General features: G+C 37.5%; 1 protein-coding gene across 1 annotated transcript in view; it reads left to right on the plus strand.

The window, feature by feature from the left end:
* LOC584110 overlaps nt 1–24,019 on the plus strand; it is a 156,611-nt gene that overhangs the window by 129,777 nt on the left and 2,815 nt on the right. Inside the window, exons 112-137 of the mRNA XM_030988112.1 lie at nt 16–151; nt 755–848; nt 2,726–2,883; nt 3,426–3,701; nt 5,124–5,420; nt 6,084–6,389; nt 6,743–6,886; nt 8,334–8,480; nt 9,959–10,056; nt 10,283–10,463; nt 11,185–11,321; nt 11,842–11,980; nt 12,842–12,993; nt 13,655–13,814; nt 14,717–14,863; nt 15,889–16,090; nt 16,692–16,762; nt 17,437–17,530; nt 17,921–18,166; nt 18,994–19,075; nt 19,543–19,633; nt 20,091–20,167; nt 20,722–20,856; nt 21,294–21,416; nt 21,885–22,033; nt 23,271–23,415. Coding sequence (XP_030843972.1) covers nt 16–151; nt 755–848; nt 2,726–2,883; nt 3,426–3,701; nt 5,124–5,420; nt 6,084–6,389; nt 6,743–6,886; nt 8,334–8,480; nt 9,959–10,056; nt 10,283–10,463; nt 11,185–11,321; nt 11,842–11,980; nt 12,842–12,993; nt 13,655–13,814; nt 14,717–14,863; nt 15,889–16,090; nt 16,692–16,762; nt 17,437–17,530; nt 17,921–18,166; nt 18,994–19,075; nt 19,543–19,633; nt 20,091–20,167; nt 20,722–20,856; nt 21,294–21,416; nt 21,885–22,033; nt 23,271–23,415 — 3,987 coding nt within the window. The remainder of the gene's footprint in view (nt 1–15; nt 152–754; nt 849–2,725; nt 2,884–3,425; nt 3,702–5,123; nt 5,421–6,083; nt 6,390–6,742; nt 6,887–8,333; nt 8,481–9,958; nt 10,057–10,282; nt 10,464–11,184; nt 11,322–11,841; nt 11,981–12,841; nt 12,994–13,654; nt 13,815–14,716; nt 14,864–15,888; nt 16,091–16,691; nt 16,763–17,436; nt 17,531–17,920; nt 18,167–18,993; nt 19,076–19,542; nt 19,634–20,090; nt 20,168–20,721; nt 20,857–21,293; nt 21,417–21,884; nt 22,034–23,270; nt 23,416–24,019) is intronic.

The raw sequence follows: 24,019 nt of genomic DNA on the forward strand, positions 1-24,019 counted from the left end.
TATTGTTTGTTTCAGAATTCTCCGTTTACCTCAGGCACCACACCATCTATAAATCTCCCTGGACTCAACAGCCTGACCTACTATCTTGTAACAGTCTCAAGCAGTGAAGAATCAACTTACAGTGAACCAACCACCATCACACAGCAGACACGTAAGCTTTTTTGGTTTGCGTACACATATTCTCTTTTTTTTCTTTTCTAGAGACATATTGAGGGCTCAGTGACACAAAGACGTAACTCCATATTTTGCCAAAATGAGTATTTTATTTCACAATGTTCAGAAAAATGTGGGCTTGCAGGAAACACAAAGACTTAACTCCACCCAACACCCCATTGAGGTCAATGGCTAGTGAAACATAGACTTAACTCCCTAAGGCCCAAGTGGACCTCTATCTTTAAACCACTTGTCTCAAAATGTCCAAAATGGAGTTATGTCTTTGTGTCACTGACCCCTCGATATGCAAGTCCATGAAGCAACATTATTTGTTTTTCTTATTCCCCTATGCTTCATTATTATTTATTATAGTTCATTATTTGTCATATCAAAATCATATCAAAATCTACCTGTATTTCATTTATGTATTAAGAGGCACATTAGAAAAGTAGACTTTTGGGTTAAGGTTATTGAAGTGGTTATTCGTGGTCCATATTCTGGAGAAAAGCACCAACTAGTAAAGGACACTTTCTGTCAAAATTGTAAGGTGGTACTGTTTAGATGGTTAACATGTCTTACTATTGTTTTGTTTCATTTTCAGTGATCGGTGATCCAGGAGATATCAACATTGCCCTGGAAGATGTTGACACAAACTCAGTCAGAATCACTTGGGTTGCAATTAATAGCATAACGAGGTTAGTACAGTTTTCATGAGAATTTACTTGTAATGCACTAAATGTGGATGTTTGTTTGTTTGTTTCACCTGACTGCTAAGAAAGCATGTATATGCTTGTGATTAAGCAGCGAGGGGACGGTAGTAGTAGTAATATTATTAGTATTTTTTTTATTATTAGTAGTAGTGGTAGTATAGTATTAATGACTGCTTTGAGAGAAATAGTTGTTTTATTACGCTCAAGGGAAGGTTAGAATTGTGCTATTCCCCGAGGCTTGCCGAGGGGAATAGCCCAATTCTAACCTTCCCGAGAGCGTATGAAAACAACTATTTCTCGAATATTAAAGCAGTCATTAATACTTTTATATGCCGAAAAAAAATAGACTAAAAAATGAAAAATTTAAAATATTTATCATTTTTGTCGAAGACGGGATTCGAACTCTTGCGTACAACCAGAGGTGTACCGAAAACCAACGCTTAGACCACTCGGCTATGGCCCGCCGTTAACATGCTTGGCATTTTTCTCCAATATATACATTAAAATGGATTGAAACCGGCTTCGCGTGTGATGAATGCTTCGCAAAAGCTCCATATACGGACTCTTCTTTTACTTTTGCAATGCATATTGGCACGAACTTAGATCAAGATCTATCGGCAGATGTTGTTTTTAATACTAGCAGTCATTTATACTTTTATATGCCAAAAAAAATAGACTAAAAAATGAAAAATTAAAAATATTTATCAATTTTGTCGAAGACGGGATTCGAACTCTTGCGTACAACAAAAGGTGTACCGAAAACCAACGCTTAGACCACTCGGCTATGGCCCGCCGTTAACATGCTTGGCATTTTTCTCCAATATATACATTAAAATGGATTGAAACCGGCTTCGCGTGTGATGAATGCTTCGCAAAAGCTCCATATACGGACTCTTCTTTTACTTTTGCAATGCATATTGGCACGAACTTAGATCAAGATCTATCGGCAGATGTTGTTTTTAATACTAGCAGTCATTTATACTTTTATATGCCAAAAAAAATAGACTAAAAAATGAAAAATTAAAAATATTTATCAATTTTGTCGAAGACGGGATTCGAACTCTTGCGTACAACAAAAGGTGTACCGAAAACCAACGCTTAGACCACTCGGCTATGGCCCGCCGTTAACATGCTTGGCAGTTTTCTCCAATATATACATTAAAATGGATTGAAACCGGCTTCGCGTGTGATGAATGCTTCGCAAAAGCTCCATATACGGACTCTTCTTTTACTTTTGCAATGCATATTAGCACGAACTTAGATCAAGATCTATCGGCAGATGTTGTTTTTTTGTTTTTGGAAGTTTATTTTCGTCTTCTTGTCAACAATGCAAGATAAAATTGTCGGTAAGATCGATCGAGATTCAATTGTATTGAAATTACCGACCAATCCTTCGCACACATACGGCATCCTCCATCGCTCAAACCATTTTTTAACATGTAAACCTATGGGGTAACCATGGACGCTGACCAACTTTTTTTAATAACCATGGTTATTAAAAATATTGAAATGTTTTATGCATGGTTACCGAGAATTTTACAGGAACAGTTGAAGTTTATGAATGCAATTCGACCAATCAGATGGCTGGATTTCTTAAGTGAGGTATATAATTATTGTTATTAATACTACTATCGCTATTATTACTGATATTACTGATATTATTTCAGTTTTTTATTATTCATTATTGGTTATTACAGTCAAACCTGTTTTAGCAACCACCTGTATATAAATCATGGCTTTAAAGACCACATTTTATGCTTCCCTTGAGCTGTCTTTATATACAGGTTTCACTGTATTGTTGTTATTATCTTTATCATCGTCATTATGATCATAATTATTATTAATTATTATGATTATTATAGGTACACTGTAGGAGGCGGGACCGGAGCATCACAAACTGTGACAGTCAACTCACCTGAGGAAGCTGAATACACCTTCACCAATCTGGTGCCAGGCACTAGCTACACCTTCTTTGTGACACCTCTGGGAACTCAAAGGAGAGAAAGAGAACAATATACAAGTAAATTCAAATTCAAAGTTTATTCTGCACTCTTCATGAAAACATTTAAAACATACAAATACAGAATGGAATAATAAAAAAAATAAGAAAGTGATAACAAATAACAATGGCAATTTATAAGAGCATTTGGGATAGGCAGTACGGAGGGATTCTTTATATGAAAGCCTACCCCTTAAAACACACATACAGGAAAAAAAGAAACAAGAACAAAAGAAAAGAAAAGAAAAAAAATTATGCACAAATTGAATAATGGATGGTTGGTGTATCACTAACATTATTCTATCGTTGTGTCAGGAGATTTTATCACTGTCAAAGAAAGAAATTGGAAAATGATCATAATTATGTCGTATGGAATCACCAACCAGCGGAAGTAGATTATAATTGGTCAGTCATTTCACAGAGCTCCAAATACATTGAAGTTACCTCCAATAGAGATTGTAAGTTATACCTTTACATGTATGTGAAACGTAAGCAAAGCAAATTTTTATTGACAAAGAAATTGAAATTGAAATTATTGGAATTGAAATTTCTTCCTAATACAGGGCCTGACATGCCAAGAAATCTGCTCTTCAATACAATTACTACGAATTCCATCAGTATCGGCTGGGAGAAGCCTCTTACAGGTGGTGTGGACAGCTATAGAGTAACGTACTCCCCATCCTCCGATGGTAGCCCTGCATCTCCCCATACCATAACGGATAATGGACAAATCACCCAGACTCTCACGGTCACAAATCTCCTCCCAGGGACTACATATACATTTAATGTGTATGCTCTTGTAGCGGAGCTTGTCAGCGAACCAGTAACGAGAGGGAGCGGTGAGTAGAGTTATCACGATTCTTCTCCTTCCGTCTAAACCTTTAGAAGTTATAATATTAATGATGATTATCCTGTTTACCCAGGATACAGCTGAAAGAGGACTAGAACAAAAATAATCATCTGATATTATTAGAAATCACCCCCTAAACAGTACAATATATCATACAGTCAAGGATTAAAGATCATATTTGAGGGGAAAATATTATTGCCAGGACACATGAAGTTTAATCATTTCTTATGAGCTGGCATCAATGGTCTTTCAATGCAAGTAATATCCCTGTGCCTCAGAGCATTTATTACGGGACACACTTTAAACCACAGGAAATGAGTTTACTCTAAATTAACATAGGTTAAAAGGGTTTTCATGTAGCTAATCAAGACCAGGAATGGGTAATTCTGGAAAGTTTTTGTGCTGCTTGAAGCAATTCTTTGTTTAATTGGAGGTGTCATGGTCTAACAGAGCTGCCAACTATTCCGTTTTTGCCGGAATTACTCCGTTTTTTCCTCCAAATTACGGTATTACGTTTTTTGTTCATAAAATATGTTTTTTAATATTCTTTATTTTTTTATTTTTATTTATTTATTTATTTATTTTTTTTTTTTTTACATACCGCACGTCAAACAACTGCCCACAAATTCAATAGAAATTTTTTTTTAAAACATACTTGAAGAGAAAAATGTTCTCAAAAAAAATGAAATGCCAATAATACCAAAATAACCACCAAAAAAATTACCTGCTTGTATGGAAAAAACAGCATGATGAATGAACATTTCTGCATTGGAAGTGTGTCGTGTGTGGTTGTAAGTTTTGTTTTTATGAATTCCTTTTTTTTGCTTGAAATTCCTTTTTTTTGCCATCATGATTCCTTTTTTGGTCGCACAAGGTTGGCAGCTCTGGTCTAACAGATAAATCCCAATACTATGGAGCAAAAGGTACAGGGTTCAAATCCCTGTCACAGCACGAATGTCCTTTGGCATTAAAGGCTAAGACCAGTTTTGGAAACGCCCCCCTCTCAAAAAATGAAATGGAAGCTCTTATTACCAATCATGTGAAAGAAAATGTTTGGCTAATACGTGATGATACAAATTACTTATATGTTAGATGATCATCCTGTTCTGATCAATTCCACAACGTTTATTTTACAATGCAATGGCATGACCAGAACTGGTCTTTATCTTTAATCTATAATGGCCACTTTCTACCCAGCCGAAGTAAATGGGTTTCCAGTAGGAATTATTTCTTTGAAATGCTAGAGCGCTGTAAGAGCAGCCAAGCTAAATGAGGGGGTAATAGCAGTGGAGCGTGAGGAGTGTTAACTATGATAGACTCATGTCCATAGACGCACAGTATTATTTTGTGCAGATCTGCATGCTTGGCAAAGAAAAGTTAATAGTGATGTCTTGTTGTTGTCTAAATGTAGGAACCACCATCGGGATGGACATTGGTGCTGATTACACCAGTACTCAGTTCACTGTCCTCTGGGACGTACCCACGGCCGGCGTCTTCAACCAATTCCAAGTCACCTATGATCCTTATGACCCTACTAATGCTCAGGAGTCTCCCCGCATCATCTCGCTGAGCTCATTGAACGGAGTACAGGTAGGATCTCTCCTCATCTATGGCCTTGAGCCTGGACAGCTGTACAACGTATACGTGCAGACGATGCTGAACGGCTTGCAGACCGATGACGGCTTTGGGAGAATATCATTCAGAACCCGTAAGATCGATCATAATTCAGTCCAACCTGTCTATAAAGGCCACCCAAGGGAAACAGCAAAACTGGCCTTTGTATACCCATTCTAAGACACACATTTTTTTATCAAGGAAGACAAAGTGCACTGTCACTTTAGACAGGTCCCCTTTGTGACAGGTGTTTTCTGGTGGCCTCCTGTACTGAAATACCACATTTTTTTGTTTCCCTTGAGGCTTGAATTGATGATCCTCATAGAAATATGTTATTAAAAAGAACCTGCCTATAAAGACCCACAAAGACTGATTTTTTTGTGTTCCCCTCAGGAGGTATTTCTACACAGGTTTTACTGTAATAAAATTATGTAATAATTGTTTCTTATTGTTTCTTCCATGTACTGAATTCATTTACAATTCGAAACATGATATACATGTTGTAATCAAACCTATTGAAGGACTCTCATGACTTTATTGCGATTTTATCAATGTATATCTTGTTATTATGGTTATAGGGATTATTTAGGGTGATTATTTAATGTCATTGTTTAACGATTGCATTATATCATGGGAGTGATTCTATATTGATTTAAAGTGATTATGTATTGTGATTATTTAATGTCATTAACGATTGCATTATATAAATAGAGAGATTCTATAATGATATCATTGTGATGATTTCATCCTATTGCAGCTCCACTACCAGTGACGGATGTCGTCATAACCCAGCGCACACCCTACTCCCTGTCGCTAGACTGGAGCGATGTCATATCGGCCGACATCCAGTACAGAATAACATACACACCGCTGGAAGGAGCGCTTTTTCCAAACAACGAGGATTCTGCACAAGTACTGTCATCTAATCAGGTCTCTGAATCTCAAATTTCTGCTAGAAGCTTGGCTCCTGGTAAAGAGTATGCATTCACCATATACCCTGTGAGTGGGGATCCTAGCAGCTTTGAACAGGTCGGTCCGCCGCAGACAGTGGTTACATACACACGTAAGTTATTCCTCCTCTATTCAATTTGTTTACACCTTTGTGAAGGGGTTGATATGGTTTACTATTGAAAACCTTCAAAATAGGAGCCGTAATAACAAGGTTCCCACAGTCCTGACAAAACCTGGAAAGTCATGGAAAATGGACTGTTAGTTTAAAATGACAATGGGCTTGGTATTTGTACAACGCTTGGATGCTGGAATCAGGCAAAAATTAACCAAGAAGTCTGCAAAGGTTACTCTACTTCTTTCACTTTATTTGGCTTCCATTATTCACCATAAAATCTGACTGTGTGTGCGGACACCTTAACATATTCGTGAATATTTATAAAATTCATAACGTTATGTTTTGCACAGAACCACTGAGTCCACAGAACCTGGTTGTTGGTGATGTTGGTGTTGAGGAGGTTTCACTGTCATGGAATCTACCGGCTGAAGTCAACTTCCCAATAGCTTACTACGAGATAGACTTGGTACCCAACGAGCCTACGTTCCCAATACGTAAGTAATAATGATAATGATGATAACTAGACCTGCAATCGTGGCACAACGATATGCGTGCAATGACGGGCGATCTGGCACTAACGGTCGTCTATACTAACATAATTATAAACAGTATAATATGGTGTCTAAAATGCGATGAACTCACAATTTTGTGAACATATATCATACTTGGTATCATCCGAAAGGGCACTTCATTGCGGTCAGTTTGACACCATTGTCATCTGCGCGCAATGTACTGCACGCATTTAACACGCTATTACGTAATGCATAGTAAATTCAACATTTTTAGCGATAACTTTGCGCTGACGTCATTGAAATTTACCAAACTTGGCAGACAGTTGTCACGTATATTGATACATGTGTCTGCTAAGTTTCATTGTTGTAGGTATAATGTTCGCAATTTTAGAGCAAGTTGAAGTTATTTCGCAATTTTCTTGAAAATGGCGAATTTGGAGAGCAATTTTCTCAAATTTGGTCAAAGATAGGGTATATAATTTCGTATATGGCTTGAAAGGGGATATCTTCGGGTATCTAAATCCAAAAAAGGGTACGGGTCTGCCAAGCCATAATAGAGATACGGCCACAGAAAGAAAGCCAAGTCCGAGAACTTTAGAGGACGCTATTTATGTTTTGCAAAGTTATTGGAGCGTGAAATTAGGCATGACTATGCGCAATTGTAAGATAAGGATACGGTGAGATTTAAAAACAAAACGGAATTTATATGATAAAGTTATGGCAGTTTTAGATTTAAAGGGGTCCATTTTTTAAGAATTTGAGAGATTTTTGATAGAGTCGGTTTCGGATTTGAATTTTGAGTATGAAGATGGCATTTTGAAGGTCAGATTATATGTCGCAGATAAAAGAACATCTCTAAGACTATCTAAAGGAATTTGTTCGAAGTTTGTAGGATCTAGGATAGTGGAGATAGGAAGGAATGAAGAAAGGCCTAAAAATGGACCAGAAACAGACAAAATGGCGCCTGAATGGTTATACATGAGTGATTTCGAAAATCGAAAAAGTAGGTGACCTTGATGATATGCCAGAGACTATGCCTATGAATTTTGAATGGAAATGGACATGAGGAAAGCACCTAACTAGGAATAACAAACACTACGTGCAAAACGAATGCGATTTCCTGGGAAGAAGAAGAAGAATATTAATTTGGAAGAACGTGAACGAAAACAAGGCAATGACAAAGATCGTCATTGCAATAATAATGATAATAATGAAAATGATAATGATAATAAGATTAAGAGGAAGAATTAGAAGAATGAAAATAATGATAATTTATATTGGCTTTTCTAGAGGATACAAGGGGCGCTGTAGCATAGCGGAGCCTAGGAATATTAGAGCACCATAAGCACCTAGCATGGTGGATAGGTACGCTATAAAAATATCCATTATTATTATTATTATTGTTATTGTTGTTTCTGTTTAATTGCAGGTATAAACGGCACTCGAGACAAATGGGAAATACATGACGGCCTTGTCTCTGGCGGAGAATACCAAGCTGTGATGAGGTCTGTTATTAATGATGTCAATGGCCAGGTTATATACAGTGAACCTGTACAATCAGCTTTCTTCCTCCTAGGTAAGTTAACCCTTTTCTTCTTCTTCTTCTCCTTCTCCTTCTCCTCCTTCTCCTCCTCCTCCTTCTTCTTCTCCTTCTTCCTTTTGTTCTTGTTCTTCTTTTTCTTCTTCCTTGTCTTCTTCTGTTGACTCTGCCTCCTTCAGGTGAATGGGATGTGTGTGTCACAAAAGATCTGGGCTCCGTCTTACAAAGAGTTGATATCAATCGCAACTTTTTGCGACTGATATCAATTGCGACTATGTACATAAGAGATAGGAGACTGCAAACTTGCGATTGATTGGAGGATTTTCGATTGATTTGGATCAATAGTAACTCTTTGTAAGACGGGGGCCCAGGTTCAGAATGTCCTATTTATATATTAACGTTTGAGTAAAATGTCCTGTCTGGTTTTGGTCAAGCCACCGCAGTTCGTTAGTCTCTGAAGAAAGACTGCCTGTGTTGGTAGGTTCCCCCCTCCATAATATATGCCTCTACTAGGCCTTAAAAGAATATTTTGTATTGCCCTTAGGAAATCAGAAATCTTTTTTCTTTTTTTCTTTTTTTTCCCCCTCCCCCTTACGGCTGATATTTCTCAGTTTTTAATGCATTAATTTGTTATATTTTTATTCATTAAACATTTTTTTCTCTAAAAATCGGTTTAAAAAAAAAGAAAAAAGAGCTGACCGTAGATTTCAAGATTTTGGGGTCAATCGCCTTATAGTGATCTGTATTCATTCCCCAAATTAGTCAAAATAGTGAGAAATGTCCAACTTCAGCACTTTTTATCCACAAGCTTCGAAAATGCTATCTTTCTTGTCAAAAATTGTGAACTGCAGGTAACGTTAAAGGGATCTGGTAACTTTGTCTCAGATTCTGAAACAAAATTCTGGATTTAGCTCATGATGCAATGATAATTATAAACCTTTAGGTCAGTCAGGAACCCCATGACTTTTACAAGCCGATCGCCTGTCTGAATATCAAGATATTTATGATTCGAATTACAAATTTTGAAAACCGTTCACCTGATGGTTTTCATAACACTACAGTCTATTGGGGAAAACGAGTATGGTAAAACCGGTCACTCAAAGATTTTTACTTTTTTGAGGCACTTCTTGATCATTTTGAAGCGCAATTTTTTTAGGGCTTCAATATTACACCATATCACAGACACTGATAACACTTAGGGCCGTGTATCTCAGATTTAACATTGTTAAACGATCCCTTTAATAAGTGTGCAGACACGGGTCCTTTTTTTATGTAATGTCAAAATGAAACCGTCGCCTATTCCTGAAAAAATGACATTGTTCTTGCTCGTATTTGGACAAAAATGTTGGCGCATTTTACTCTCAATAATCTAGGGAAGAAGATGACATCCAGACTAAGGGGAATATGATAGAAAGTTCTTGTCAATTTCAAGTGAAATGTTAGGTGCACAGGCATGGACCCTCTGTTCATACGATGTTAAACAGTTTGAATTTGAATGTCCTTGTATGTCACAGAGCCGAAGCAGCCGCAACGCTTGAGCACACCATACGTCACTACTACAGAACTCAGAGTGGAATGGACCCTAGACAATTCTAACTCCACTACTTTCCAGGTAAACCATTTTTTCTCTTTTTACAAATGATTTCCTTTTCTTCTTCTTCTTCAGATTTTTCTCTTAACTCTTTCTTGTGTTCTTTCTTTCTCTCTCTTTTTCCTTTTTTTGTTTGTTTCCCTTCTTCTTACTTGTATTTTACATTCTATCACTTGCATTCAATTTGTTTCATTTCTTTTTGGAACAGACTCCAAATTCTTTACGTTTTGTTTTGTTTTGATCTCAGGTGTCATTTAGCAAGGATTCAGCAACCATCTTGACCACAGACACGGAAGAGCTGTCACTTCTGTTGACCAATTTGACCGTTGCTACAGTGTATGACATCAGTATTAGGACCGTAGTCGAGGGACCACAGACTAATATGATCAAGACCAGTGCAGCAGCACTCGTAATGGCTGTCACTACTAGTGAGTCTCCCTTAACCCTTTCAGTATCAGATTTTGTATGATCCCCATAGACTCTGTATAGGGCCCACCCTGTTCCAGTAAGCCAGGGGTTGATAGACTTTACAAAATTTATACGAAAATCATATAAGGAAACCTTGTAATTTTAAGAAACGTTTAAATTTGCACAAAAGTCATGTAAAGAAACTTTGTATGAAGAAAGTACGGTAGTTTAATTTGTAAAGGCTGTCTAAAATGATTTGAACCTGTTGCCTCCTAATTTCTCTACCTACCATGGGCTTGTTGCAAGGACAAACATATTTCCATTAGCAATTGGTTCAACTAATTGTCTCAGTTTTGCACTTAAAAAGTGTGGTATTCTGGTCCGCTTTTTTTCAAGATTCAAGATTTATGTGATTCAATACTCGTAACCTTTATGGTTGAATTGTTACTGAATTTACATGTTTGAAAAAGAAACATCTAAAAAATTACAAACAGAGGGAACTAAAACTGATCCAAATAAAATACAATGACAGGAAAATAGGGTATACAAATAGGAAATCAAAAGTGACGATTGAAATTAATCTAGGAATGGAAATTCATGCGATTACATTAAAATAGAAACCAGTTAAAAGTAGTTAAAACATTTAAAATCAATGAATTAGGAAATTTTCAAAAACAAGAAGAAATTCAATCACTTTTGCAATTAAACCCCACACCACTCATTCTTCTCATTTTTGTGTAGAATCTAAGCCGCCGCAGAACTTGATGCAAGATGAAGTAACGAGTGATTCCATCACAGTCTCCTGGGGCGCACCGCTCAATGTCGTCAATATGTATCATATCATCGTCAAAGATGAGTTCGGAGCAGATGTAGCCGATGTAAGCTCATAATTTAAAGCCCCACTGCACTCCTTATAGCTACTTACGCCCTCTATATAGCATGCAATGTCTAATTGGTGACCGTTGATCCCCATGATCCCCTTTTTTTAATGTTAATTGAGAGCTGATTTGATGAGATAACCACCTGTCAGTGACCTGACAGGGAGGTCTAATCCCTCCTGGCTAAACTAGTGTAGACAGGCTTTAAAGATTCAAATTTTTATCATATTTTGTGTTATTATATTTCATATAGTAATCCAAAGAATTGGTTTCCATTGGCACACTGATAGAACATTTCCCGAATACATTAGTATTATATCTATGTCTCATATCTATGTCTCAAACGGTTTTGGGAATATAGAATTATTATTAATTAATTTCTATAATTCAAATGTTCAAATGATTATGCCTTGTGTACAAAACATATGGAGAAAAGTCAGTGTGGCCATGCACAGCACGGTGACCTTTGCTAATAGGATTCTGTATGACTACTTCTAAAACCCTTTTGTTCTACTTTCAGGCCACTGTACCATCGAGTGAAACCACCTATACAATAGAGAACCTGAACCCGTATACCAAGTACATCATCACAGTTGCTGCACGGTTTAATGGTCTGGATAGTGATGCCATCGAGATTGAACAGACGACATTCCAAGGAAGTAAGGGATAACTAAAAGAAATAAAGTCAACCCTGCCTCCTGGGCTACCTCTTTATGAAAGCCACCTATCTTTAGCGGCCATGTATTTTGTTTTCCCCAATAAAAAAAGTATTGTAGAACCTGTCTAGAAAGTCTGCCTGTCTACAACCGCCAGTTTTCCCTTTTATGAATTTCTATCGACAGGTTTGACTGTAATTAATGATTGTTGCAAAAAAGGAGATATGTATTGAGTTATAGAGAAATAAAGTGATTGGTTCAAGAACTTATTAGCACTTAGAGAGATATTTTTTTTAAAATTGATTGGGCCATTAAACCTGTCAATTAACAGCCAATAGTAAAGTAAAGCCAAAAGTTTCTTGCTCATCCCATATATAGAATATGACTTCATTAATGTTTTATTTTTCCTTTTCCAGTTGAAGTGTTCAAAAATAATTAAAAATGTATATGACTGAATCTCTTTGCTTCGGCCAGTAATGTTTTCTTCCATGTTTATGTTGTATTGTCCTCGCATCAAATTTTTTTGTATTTGCTCTTTCGATTTTTTAATTTTTTTCTATTGCACTGATGTGCCTTGAGTATTCAATATCAAGTGGATTCAGCGCCCTACAAAACAGAAACTGTATATATTGTGGTGGTGGTTATTTTACCTGAATGCTAAGAAAGCATAAAAGTAAGCAACCAGAGGACCGGCGGCTTTAGGTCTTCTCCGCCGAGAGACCTGGTAATGAGGATTAAATGCCTTACCAAAGGGCACTGCCGCATCTCCTTGATTTCGAACCTGGGTTGCCAGATTACAAGACCAATGGTCTACCAACTGAGCTATCACACCTCCTCATATAATTTTGTGTTATATTTTTGTAGAACCGTCTGTAGTGAGAGACCCAGTAGTCGCCATCAACTCACCCAACTCTGTCTTCCTTACCTGGACTCCTCCTGACTCACCTAATGGTATTCTGACAGGCTTCGTTGTGGACATCACCGGGGAAGACCTCACCAGTAGGAAGAGGAGAGAGGTGAGGTCAAAGGTCATATACATAGATACATACATACATGCATACATTAATGTACAATAAGGCTCCCCAGGGACTCGTGGAGAATGTGCATACATTGTTTGCGGGTAAGCCTGAATCTGATGACCAGGGTAATAATATATATCTGTAAAGCGCATTGAGAGGTCCTGCGGTCCTGAAAAGTGCTATATAAGAACAAACTATTATTATTATTCATTTATTTACCCTTTAGTGACAATCATTCCACATTTTGTGGTTTAATTCAATAACCTTTTGTTTCAAAGCCCTAAAAAAATATGCCAGATACATGAGTAGAATGGGAAACCATTTCTGCACACACTGCATCCTTTTTTGTTCCATGACTATATTGTTTTTAATGCCTTTAATTTTTTTAAGGAAAATCAGCTGTACTTTCCGTAAAATTGGCAACTTGTTGAGAGATTAAAATGTGAAACTACCACATTGTTTTGGACTATATATTTACATGCACATTGTATATATGATAAGAAATTGTAGCAGTTCTCTGTATGTTTCATTAGCCACCCAAAGTAGATGAAGATTACAGTTTGGGGAGGCACTAACTATTTTGAAAGACCTTTATCTCTCATGCAGTTTGGATAGTGCAATCAATTATTGGTATTATTACTTGTTGTATTATTTTCAGGCTGGTTTTACACGTACCGAGACCTACGGAGTAACAGTGTTGTCAGCCACGATTGAGAACCTTCCCACCGGATGCTCGTACACCTTCAGTATCAAAGCTGCTAACAGTGCTGATCAGAGCGATGCTGTGATTGCTGGTCCTCTCGACCTACCACATTCTGGTTAGTTATAGGAATAATGATGATAACAAACAACACCAACAACAACAACAATAATAATGATAATAATACAGTCAAACCTGCTTTAGTGACCACCTGTCTACAAAGACCACATTTCTTGTTTCCCTTGAAAATGGTTTCTCATTGAAACATGTACCAAAGGAACTTGTTTACAAAGACCACTTTTTGTGTTTGTGGTCGGTGTAGACAGGTTTGACTGTAAAAATATTAGTAATTATAAAAAATGATGAGAAAGATCAAGGTGATAATGGTAATAATACAAATTATGATAACATTGATGATAGTAATAATAATAAAAGTATAACAAAAACATAGAATTCGTTTTTTAAATAATGATGATAATAATGATGATAATAACAAAAAGATTGATAAAAATATTAGATGAAGAAGTAGAAGAAGAAGAAGAAGGAGTAAGAGAAGAAGAATGGTGTGGCCACTTTCGGGTTCGATACTTTAGACACCTTTGCACACACAGACTCATTAATTGGTAATTCAACAAAATCTGGTTTCAGCGAATTCTGATGCAATACACATGGACACTGACTACTATGTTGCTTTCTGTTGTTGATTCTAACGAGTCTACTACTGAGTCGTAATACAAATCACCCTTTTTCTGTCTTCAATCTCGCATTAAAATTAGCACATCAAAAGTATTTAATAAAGGTTAAGCTATGTTGTAAATTTTCTCTTTGTAAGCACTTCATTGTTTTCTATATATGTTTCTGTTTCTTCTTCCTTTTATGATCTTGTTATACTGTATATACATGTATGAATATTGTAAAGCGCATTGAAATGTCATCAGACATGAAATGCGTTATAAAAGAACAAAGTATTATTATTATTGATTTGATCTCTCTTTATTGCTTGATCTTTCCCCCCTGTAGCACCTCCAACTCCTCCTGCGGACAGGGTGGTACGTCTTGTTTCTCATACAGGTACTACCATGAGTGTATCCTTCGACAGTAGCATATTCAGTGATGTATACGGTCCTGTGACTAGATATGCCCTCCTGGTAGCACAAAGCAGTCCGGGTAAGTCTAACATCCCTTTTTCTGATAAGTACCTGATTTAAATTGCTTCTCGATTATTTTTTCCCAATTCCCCCCCCCTGATTCTTCCTGATTTTACCTCTATTTGCCCTTTAAAAAAATTTAATCAAGGGGGGGGGGGGGTTGAAAAGATCACCCCTACTTTTTTTGATGAGATTCCGATGGGCGTTAACTCACAGTGAGCTAATCAGAATTCTAACGTTTAGCCACTTGCTATTGTTTACTTCTTTTTCTCACTACTATGCCATTTCATACTTTACAGTGATATTAACACCTTCGTTAAAAATCCTCTGTTTTATCCCCATTATTGGGGGTGTCGAGTTCTGTGCATGCATACTTTATAACATATACATGTATAAAAGAGCATTTTGGCAATTAAGGACTTTGTATCATATACATGTACTTTAACAAAGAGTTAACACCCTGACTGGATAGAAATTATAATTTTTGGAATCCACTTTTTGTCAAGGCTTTTTCGGATGCTGCTTCATAATAGTTTCAAAGAGATTAAGGTGAAACCTTTTGCATAGTGTCATATCTGCATTTACAATTTACATTTTATATCACAGAAATTATATTTTTTAGAATCCACTATTTAACAAGGTGATTTTTTGTTCTGAAGGTCATACACACAAAGAATCAATGATGGAATTTGTGCAAAATATTTTAACTGCATGTAAAATAGATGTTATTTTGATAGTGAAGGCCTTTATATTAATATTATACTTTATATAGCCCCGAATTCATAAAGGAGGTTTAAATTTGACCCATGGTTTAAATCTTCATTTACATAACCCATGGTCTAAAATTAGTGCAAAATAAGCGTGACACAGTCAGAGGTCCAATATTAGACGCGCGCAAGGCAAGGTACGTTTATTTTGCGCTAAGTTTTAAACCATGGGTTATTTTAATGGGGTTTAAACCATGGGTATATGTTAGACCTCCTTTGTGAATTTGACCATAGTCATCTTGAACCAACCTGGTTATTGAAATTGTTCTTATCTTAGACACTATTCCTTCGACGCCCAGTGACCCCGCCATCAACTGGCAAGTTGGCTCAGGCCAGCCGTATCAAACCACGCTCCTTACTTACGCTCCTTTCACAAACGGAAATACGAGGGCGTTCTATACCGTAGGTGCTAACAACAGCTGCACGCAGGATTCAGTGGGATACTGTAACGGACCTGTCATCCCTCTCACTGATTACAGGTAAACATTTTGCATTGGTCCTCTTCTGTAACAGGGGGGTGTTTCACAAAGACTAACATCAACTTTAAGTTGGACTTGAATATGGCAGGCCATTCATGCCACGTGTTGCTCTTGCCATTGGTCTCTCAATTATGATCTTTAGATAATATTTTTTCCTTCAATAATGAGCTATCAAAAAAGCTGATTTCTGTAGATGTGTAACCATGATTTGTACATCCCTTGAGAGACCATTGCCATAAGTGGTGAGAGCAAACAGTGGCATGAATGGCCTGCCAAATTTAAATCCAACTTAAAGTGGATCTTAGTCTTTGTGAAACACTCCCCAGGACTGACATTCTTCGGAGATTAGAGGTGTTGCAGTCTTGTGGATATTAAAGTCACCAGACTGTATATCTCAAAGTACGGGTTCAAATCATAACCCGGCACTAATGTCCTTTGACAAGATGATAATCTACATTTGCCACTCTCCACCCAGGCGTTAAATGGGTACCCGGTAGGATGGGAATGTTAATGCAATTTGATCAGCATTGTGGATATATGTAAAATGGCGCCAGGCTGGAATGATCCCCATATATTTATTGTTTTCTTGTTTTTCAAACAGGTTTGCTCTACGTGCCTACGGGTCTGATGGGAAGTTCACTGACAGTGCTTGGTCACCACTCTACAACTCAGGTACAAGAAACATCATACTCTAGAAATGGATTTCTTCACTTTTACAATTGCTTATTTTATACTTGACAGAATTAGTCCTCATTTTGTTACCTATGTATTTTTTTTCGTAGTCATAAAACCAAAATGAATGAATCTTTAAAAATACCCAACTTGGCTATATGATGCACTTGAACCCATTGTTGCACTGTCTTTTGGCAAAACTGTAATCTACATTTGCCACTCTCCACCCAGGCGCTAAACGGGTACACAGTAATGTGCAAACATTGATGTGGTTGGATTGGAATGAGTGCACTTGTAAAGTGGTGTCTGGCAGAAACACTCCCCAGGAGGCAAAGGGTATCTACTATTGTGTGTGGACTCTAAATTGAATCCAACGACCAGGGTGATAATATTTACAATGTACAGCTCTAAAAACATAGTATTAAATACCATCTGCACTAGTTTAGCCAGGAGCGATTAGACCTCCGTGTATGGTCACTGACAGGTGGTTATCTCATCAAATCAGCTCTCAATTAAAATAAAAAAAAGGGAACAATGGGGACCCAATGGTCACCGATTTGGCATTGTTTGCTATATAGAGGGCGCGAGTAGCTACAAGTAGTGCAGTGAGGCTTTAAGCGCCATGCAAATGTGACTGTAAATATAAATATCTATTTATTTTCATATTTGACCAGGAATTAACACCACTTGGTACGCTGCTGCTGTGGTTTCCATCATCATCATCACTCTCGTTCTCTTACTCGTCATGCTTCTCATCTCCCGTCAATGGTGAGAAAAATATTCAAACCAACAAGTGTGTGGGTGTGAGTGTGCGTGTAAGAGTGCATGTGGGTGTGAGTGTGCGTATGAGCATGCGCTTGTGTGTGTGTGGTTGTGTGTATGAGCGCTTGTGTGTGCGTGGGTGTGCGTGTGTGAGCATGTGCGCTTGTGTGTTAGTGGGTGTGTGTGTGTGTGTGCCTGTGAGCATGTGCGCGTGTGTGTGAGTTTGCGTGTTAGCATGCGCTTGTAGGGGAGTGTGCGCTTATGTGTGTGTGAGTTTGCGTGTTTGCGTGCGCTTGTGTGTGGGTGTGTGTATGCAAGAGGAAATGGTCAGAGGCTACTTTCCTCTCAGCCCACAACCAAAATGATATTTATCCCAAGCAATGTGTTTCATTACAGCTGTGGTGAGGCAAGGAGCAGCGCCCTGTATGAGAGAGGTAACGGTCAGCATCTGCCCTTGGTGAATGCGGCCTACCCCTCGGCCCACAACCAGGACTCGATGCACAAAACTCCGCTACCGGAGGATGCTTTCATTAGGATGGGCCCAATACCGGTCAGAGAGAATGCCTATGTCAGCATGAGGGATGACCGTCCAAAGGCCCCACTCCCTGCCACTCTGCCTCGATCTGCTCCTCCATTAACCAAGTAAGTAACGGTACTTCTTATTCTGCAGTCTCTGTATATGCATACTTCACATTCACGTCAACCATTAAGGTAGCTTAGCGAAAGATTATAGCACAAAAAGACACAAACAGTATATCATTGCAAATTCTTCCAAATTCAGATCGTTATCAGACCATAATGTGTGCACTAGGCTTTAGTCTACCAAAGCATGGAGGGTCAAATCTGACTGACATGAGCGCTATACAAGAACCCATTATTATTATTATTATTATTTGTTACAGGAACAGGGTTGTTCCTGCATTAACGGGAATATCTTTGCCTCAGATTCTAAACAAATGGTAAATGGGTACCTGGTAGGATTATTCCTTGAAATGCACTGTGCGCTGATCATGGCTACTAGAGCTAAAGCAATGGTAATCATTTCCAAAGCTCTTTGGAAGTGCATATGGATGTTATATCATAATGTGTTATGTGCTGTACAAGAATGGATTATTATTATTATTATTACCAACTGTCCGTTTCGTTAATCATATATTAACATCTTGTCTTTTATTTTTCTTCTACTTTTTTTCTTCCTCTTTTTATTTTTTTTCATTATTATTAATGTTTTCGGGTTGTTTTTTTTTGTGTGTGTTGTTGTTATCTTTGCTTTACATTATGCTATGAATGCTTTGGGAACTACGCTTGTATAAGGCCTAAGGGCTTTATTTATGTAGTTCCCCATTTCATTTTCTAAATTTGTTTATGAATTATTTTGTACATTTTGGATCACTGTAATTTTCAATCGAGAATGAAATAAATGAGACTTGAATTGAATCTATTTCTCTGTCTCTCTTTCTGTTGTTTAGCCCTGTCCAGATGAGGAAGTTCCCTGACCATGTCAATCGCATGAGTGCTGGCAACAATACTGGATTTGTGGAAGAGTACAATGTAAGCTTTCCAAAAATTCCTATTTCTGATTTATATATGTTTTAAAAGAGCAATCTGTATTTCTTAATAAGATTAATTTGACCTTATTATGCCAGTTTTTGCAGTCAAACTACATTTTATACTTCCTGTAACACTGGCTCACTCTCTCTTTCTCTCTCTCTTTCTCTCTCTCTCTTTCTCTCTCTCTCTTTGTTATTGGCAGAGAACAAAAGCAAAAACAAAGAATCATATATTTCAGAAATAGCACTAGAAAACGTAGCCAAAGGTACAAGATGACCCAAAAGACAAAAACAAAAATCATAAAACTGGAGACAAATACCATGTAATAGGTCGCCACAGTACAGCGCCTTCATTATCTACCTAATCTAATGTTAATACTGTATTTACATTGTAGTTTGAGGGCTAATAAGTGATAATTATACTTGACATGAATTTTACTGTGATTTTTTTGTATTACTTGATTTTAGTCTCTATCAAATGTGGGCAGAGACAAGAGCACCGATGCTTCAAGGCTTGCTGTCAATGCAACCAAGAACAGATACAGGAACATCCTACCATGTAAGTATCTCACTCCTTTCTTAGTTCTTCCTTAACCCTTAACCCACAGGACCTTTCATTTGCTTGGTTATTTTCATGCAGGGATTATATAAAAACAAAATTGCAATAATTATGCTTTAGGCGCATGTGTTATTGATTTTTTTTAGACAAATAGACATTTCTTCTTTTTTTAATTTAGTACAGGGCAGATGGGAGGGGACCTCACAAGATAAATCACAGAGTTGCCAATTTGTGTTTGTTTATTGGCAACTTTACAAGTTCATAACTATCTTATTTTAATTGGATTTTGCTCAAAATTTCACTGACCTGTTTCTCACCTGTTTCTAAAACTAAATTACAATCAGGGTGGACTTCCCCTTTAAGTTTCATCTCTTTTTCTTGTTAAACAGAATGTGTACATTCTAGATTGTGAAGCCAGTAGGAATTGTACATTCATGTCAATTTAATTTGTTTGTAGTTGATGAGACTGCCGTTCATCTACAAGATTTGGAGGAAGGACAGACCAGTGACTACATCAATGCAAACTACATCCAGGTAAATACTCTCTCTCTCTCTCTCTTCCTCTCAGATATCTCTTCCTGTCTCATTCTCTCTCTCTCTCTCTCTCCCTCTCTCTATCAGCTGTCTCTAATATTTCTTTTACACTTATCTTCCTAGTCTCACCCTTTTATATCATTCCAGATCTCTCTTCGTCACTGTCAGTCTCTTTCCATCTGATTTTCTCTCCATTTTGTCTTTCTGTCAGTGATTTGGGCTCAATATTCTTTTTTTCATTCAAATGTTGATTCTCATTTCGATTAACTTTTGTTATAATAATAAATTGAAACCTGTATGTAAAGACCCCTCAAGGGAGACAAGAATTATTTTTCTTTATAAGCAGTTTTCAGTATATGTAGGTTCCTTTAAAAATGTTAGTACATGGGTTTCAATTAGATACTCTACTTAATGAAAACAAAAATGTGGTCTTTAGAGACAGGTGGCCATTTTGTACAGGACTGGTGCTCTTCCTATACAAGTAGTCTTTCTATACAGGTGGACTCTGTTGACCATATTTTCTATGCATTTTTTCCTCCAATCATTCACCTTAGGGCTTGCACTCTATGAAGGAATACATTGCTTCCCAGGGCCCCGTACCAGACTCTGTCAACGATTTCTGGGAGATGGTGTTTGAGAATAAGAGCACAACCATCGCAATGATCACTGGGCTTGTTGAAGGAGGAAAGGTAAGAAATATTTTGATTATGGTCATCTGAGTATTGAAGTATCACATAATGCACTTTCATATACATACTATACATGTATGTCGATTCTTATGACGCAGTTCCCTCGGTGAAGGAAGTTTGTCAACTGAACTTGCCCTCTGTAAAAAATATATATTTCAGTATATGTACTGGTGGATAATAAGTGTTGCATGTTTTAGGCATGGTGTATCGTATATATCTATGCTTCCTATTTGTAGTAGTAATGGTTTATTGAAATAAAAATCAAACGTGGCTTGAAAGCCGAATTACAGGTTTTGTACAATAGAAGAAGCAAACATCAAAATTACAGGAAACAAAATAGGTAATAACATGTTCCGGTAATAATTAAAACAATGAGATCACAATGACAAAGATTGAGTAAAAATTACAAAAATTATTTTCATTCCATATCTTTACAGACCAAGTGTGAGCACTACTGGCCAGATGACGATACCCCAGTGAACTACGGCAGTGTGACGGTCACCATGACCCATACACAGGAGATGGAACAATGGACCGTCAGGTCATTCCTGCTAGAGAAGGTTAGTATTAAAGAAATCCTCATTTTTCCCAGTCCATACTTCCGTGTAAGTTTTATATCTGTGGGGGGGGGGGGGGGGGGTGTTTCACAAAGACTAAGATCGACTTAGTTCTGCCAGGCTCTTGCACACAAAATAACTTCACATTTGCTGCCACTAGGTCTTCAAGGCAGCATTGGTCATCTAGGAGTGGGCATCTTAATAAGTTTGACATAGATATCTTGGTCGGTCAGTCAGAATTTTTTTTTCTCCCTCTTTGGGCTGATATTTCTCAGTTTTGAATGCTTTAATATTTGTTTCTCTTTAAAAAACGGTAAAAAAGAAAAAATTTAAGCCGACCGTAGATTTCAAGATAGTTAGGTTGGTCGTAAATGGCAATACAACATCTTTTTATTTTAGGCCTAATGGAAATACACAATTGAATTCACCAAAATGATTGATGACAACAATTTTCTCTCATATGTTACTCAGGGCATGCAACAGTTTGAGACGCGTCAGTATGCCTTCAAGGGCTGGGTCGATCATGATGTACCCAACAATGCTCGTCCTATGATTGAATTCATCCGGACCATAGACGTCGCCCATGATGCTAATCTAGGACCCATCACCGTGCACTGCAGGTAAGTCACTGCGGTCAGACATGCCTATAAAGGCCAGCAAAAGGAAACAGAGAAGATAGCCACTGTAGTCAGGTGGCCTTTCTAGACAGGTTTACATCACACTTTTCGTTCTTGATTGAGACAAAATACAAGGACATTATAGACAAGTTGCTTTCTAGACAGGCTCGACAACATATCTTTCTTTCTTTCTTTATTGAGATAAAATACATGGCCATTGTAGACAGGTGGCCTTTCTAGACAGGTTCTACTACTCACAATTCTTTCTTGAGGGAAACAAAATGCATGACCACTGTAGACAGGTGACCTTTATAGAGAGGTAGCCTCTGAGATTGGTTTGACTCTATTTGAATTCTGTTAGCTTTCTATAGCTTAATTAGTAAAGTGCTAAGGCATCGAAAACTGTGGTGCTTTAGCAAAAAAAGCATCTGGCCAGTTTTATTTCCCTAGAGGTGTCGTAGTCAAGTAGTCTAAGCCATTGACTTCAATTGCAAAGGTCATGGGGTCAATCCCTGACACAGCACTGATGTCCTTTGGCAAGGCATTAATCTATATTTGTCACTCTAACACAGGAGAGAAATGGGGACCTGGTCGGATGACAAAAGCTTTTGAGTTAGTAATTGCCATATGGTAGGAATACTCCCCAGGGAGTGGAAATGGTGCAGATTGTGCATGACATAATAACTTCTGTATAAAAAAGCACTTAGAGATGGTATTTTGTATTAAATGCTATGTATAGCCAGGTTATTATCCGGGATACCACTCTCTGAAATCAGAAATGATGCCTTTATTAGCCGACTGGTATCAGAGCGTTCAATGATAAATCCACTGACTACTAAATTCTCTGATTCCTATAGGCTAAATACAGTGACCATCTGAATCTTTTTGGCAATTAGTTAACATTCAGTCACTGAATTGCGTGATATGGGGGGGGGGGGGAGAAAGAGGTTAAGTTTTTATTAAATAATTTTTATCTTGTCAATGATTATTGTTGTTGATTACACAGTGATTCATAAATTGTTATACCTCACCATTTTATTGTTACCATTTCTGTAAAGTCACATGGATTGGAAAAGAAGACCTTCGGGTAAACAGTTATTTAATTCATCTATTTCTTTTCTCAGCATCAATGTAACTCTTTTCCAAATGTACTCTTGTTTTGTATTCAATGATTTTCTTTGATTTTGCTGAATAAATGATAATAATAATAATGATACAATGACTCTCTTTTCTCTCTCAGTGCTGGTATTGGTCGAACCGGTGTGTTCATTGCCCTTCACAAGCTGATCAAACAGGTTGAGACTTCCAAGCCCAATGACTACATCGATGTGTGCGGCACTGTGGCACGCATGAGGGAGCAACGTTTCAACATGGTCCAGACAGTCGTAAGTCTTCTTTTTTTTTCTTAAAGGCATTGTTTAACCCTTACTGTACTGGGCTATTTTGAGCACCCACTGACTGGGGGGGGGGGGGGGGGCCTGGGAGGCCCCCCCCCCCCTATGATCTCGGCCGTCGATTGTCCGATGAACACGAAAATTTGCATGTTTGTAGATATTTACGTAAGGAACAAGATGGTATAATTAGTTTTTTCCGAATATGCAAATTTTTGTCGTTAGCCTAATTAATTATGCGAAATGCGCTAATTTTATGCATTTTACAGAAAACGTGTCAAACTCCACTTTTTGAATGTTGAAACTCATTATTCATATGAAACTTCTTTTCTAACACAAAAAAGTTATTTTAATGTAATTAATAATGATAATTTATGCAAATTTTGATGGATTTTAATTTTTTTTTTTTTTTTGATGACATGCGCATACTAATTGTTATGTAACGCCTTACAGGTATATCCGATTTTGACGAAAATGGTATCAAAATGTGCGTAAGACTTGAGGGAAAAAAGTCATGAAACGACAATTCAAAATTCCAAGCGGTTGCGGCGCAATCTCCGAAAATGTCGAGGGGGGGGCCTCCCAGGCCCCCCCCCCC

The sequence above is a fragment of the Strongylocentrotus purpuratus genome, unplaced genomic scaffold (genome assembly GCF_000002235.5).
Source record: "Strongylocentrotus purpuratus isolate Spur 01 unplaced genomic scaffold, Spur_5.0 spur5_scaffold_17, whole genome shotgun sequence".
NCBI lineage: Eukaryota > Metazoa > Echinodermata > Echinoidea > Camarodonta > Strongylocentrotidae > Strongylocentrotus > Strongylocentrotus purpuratus.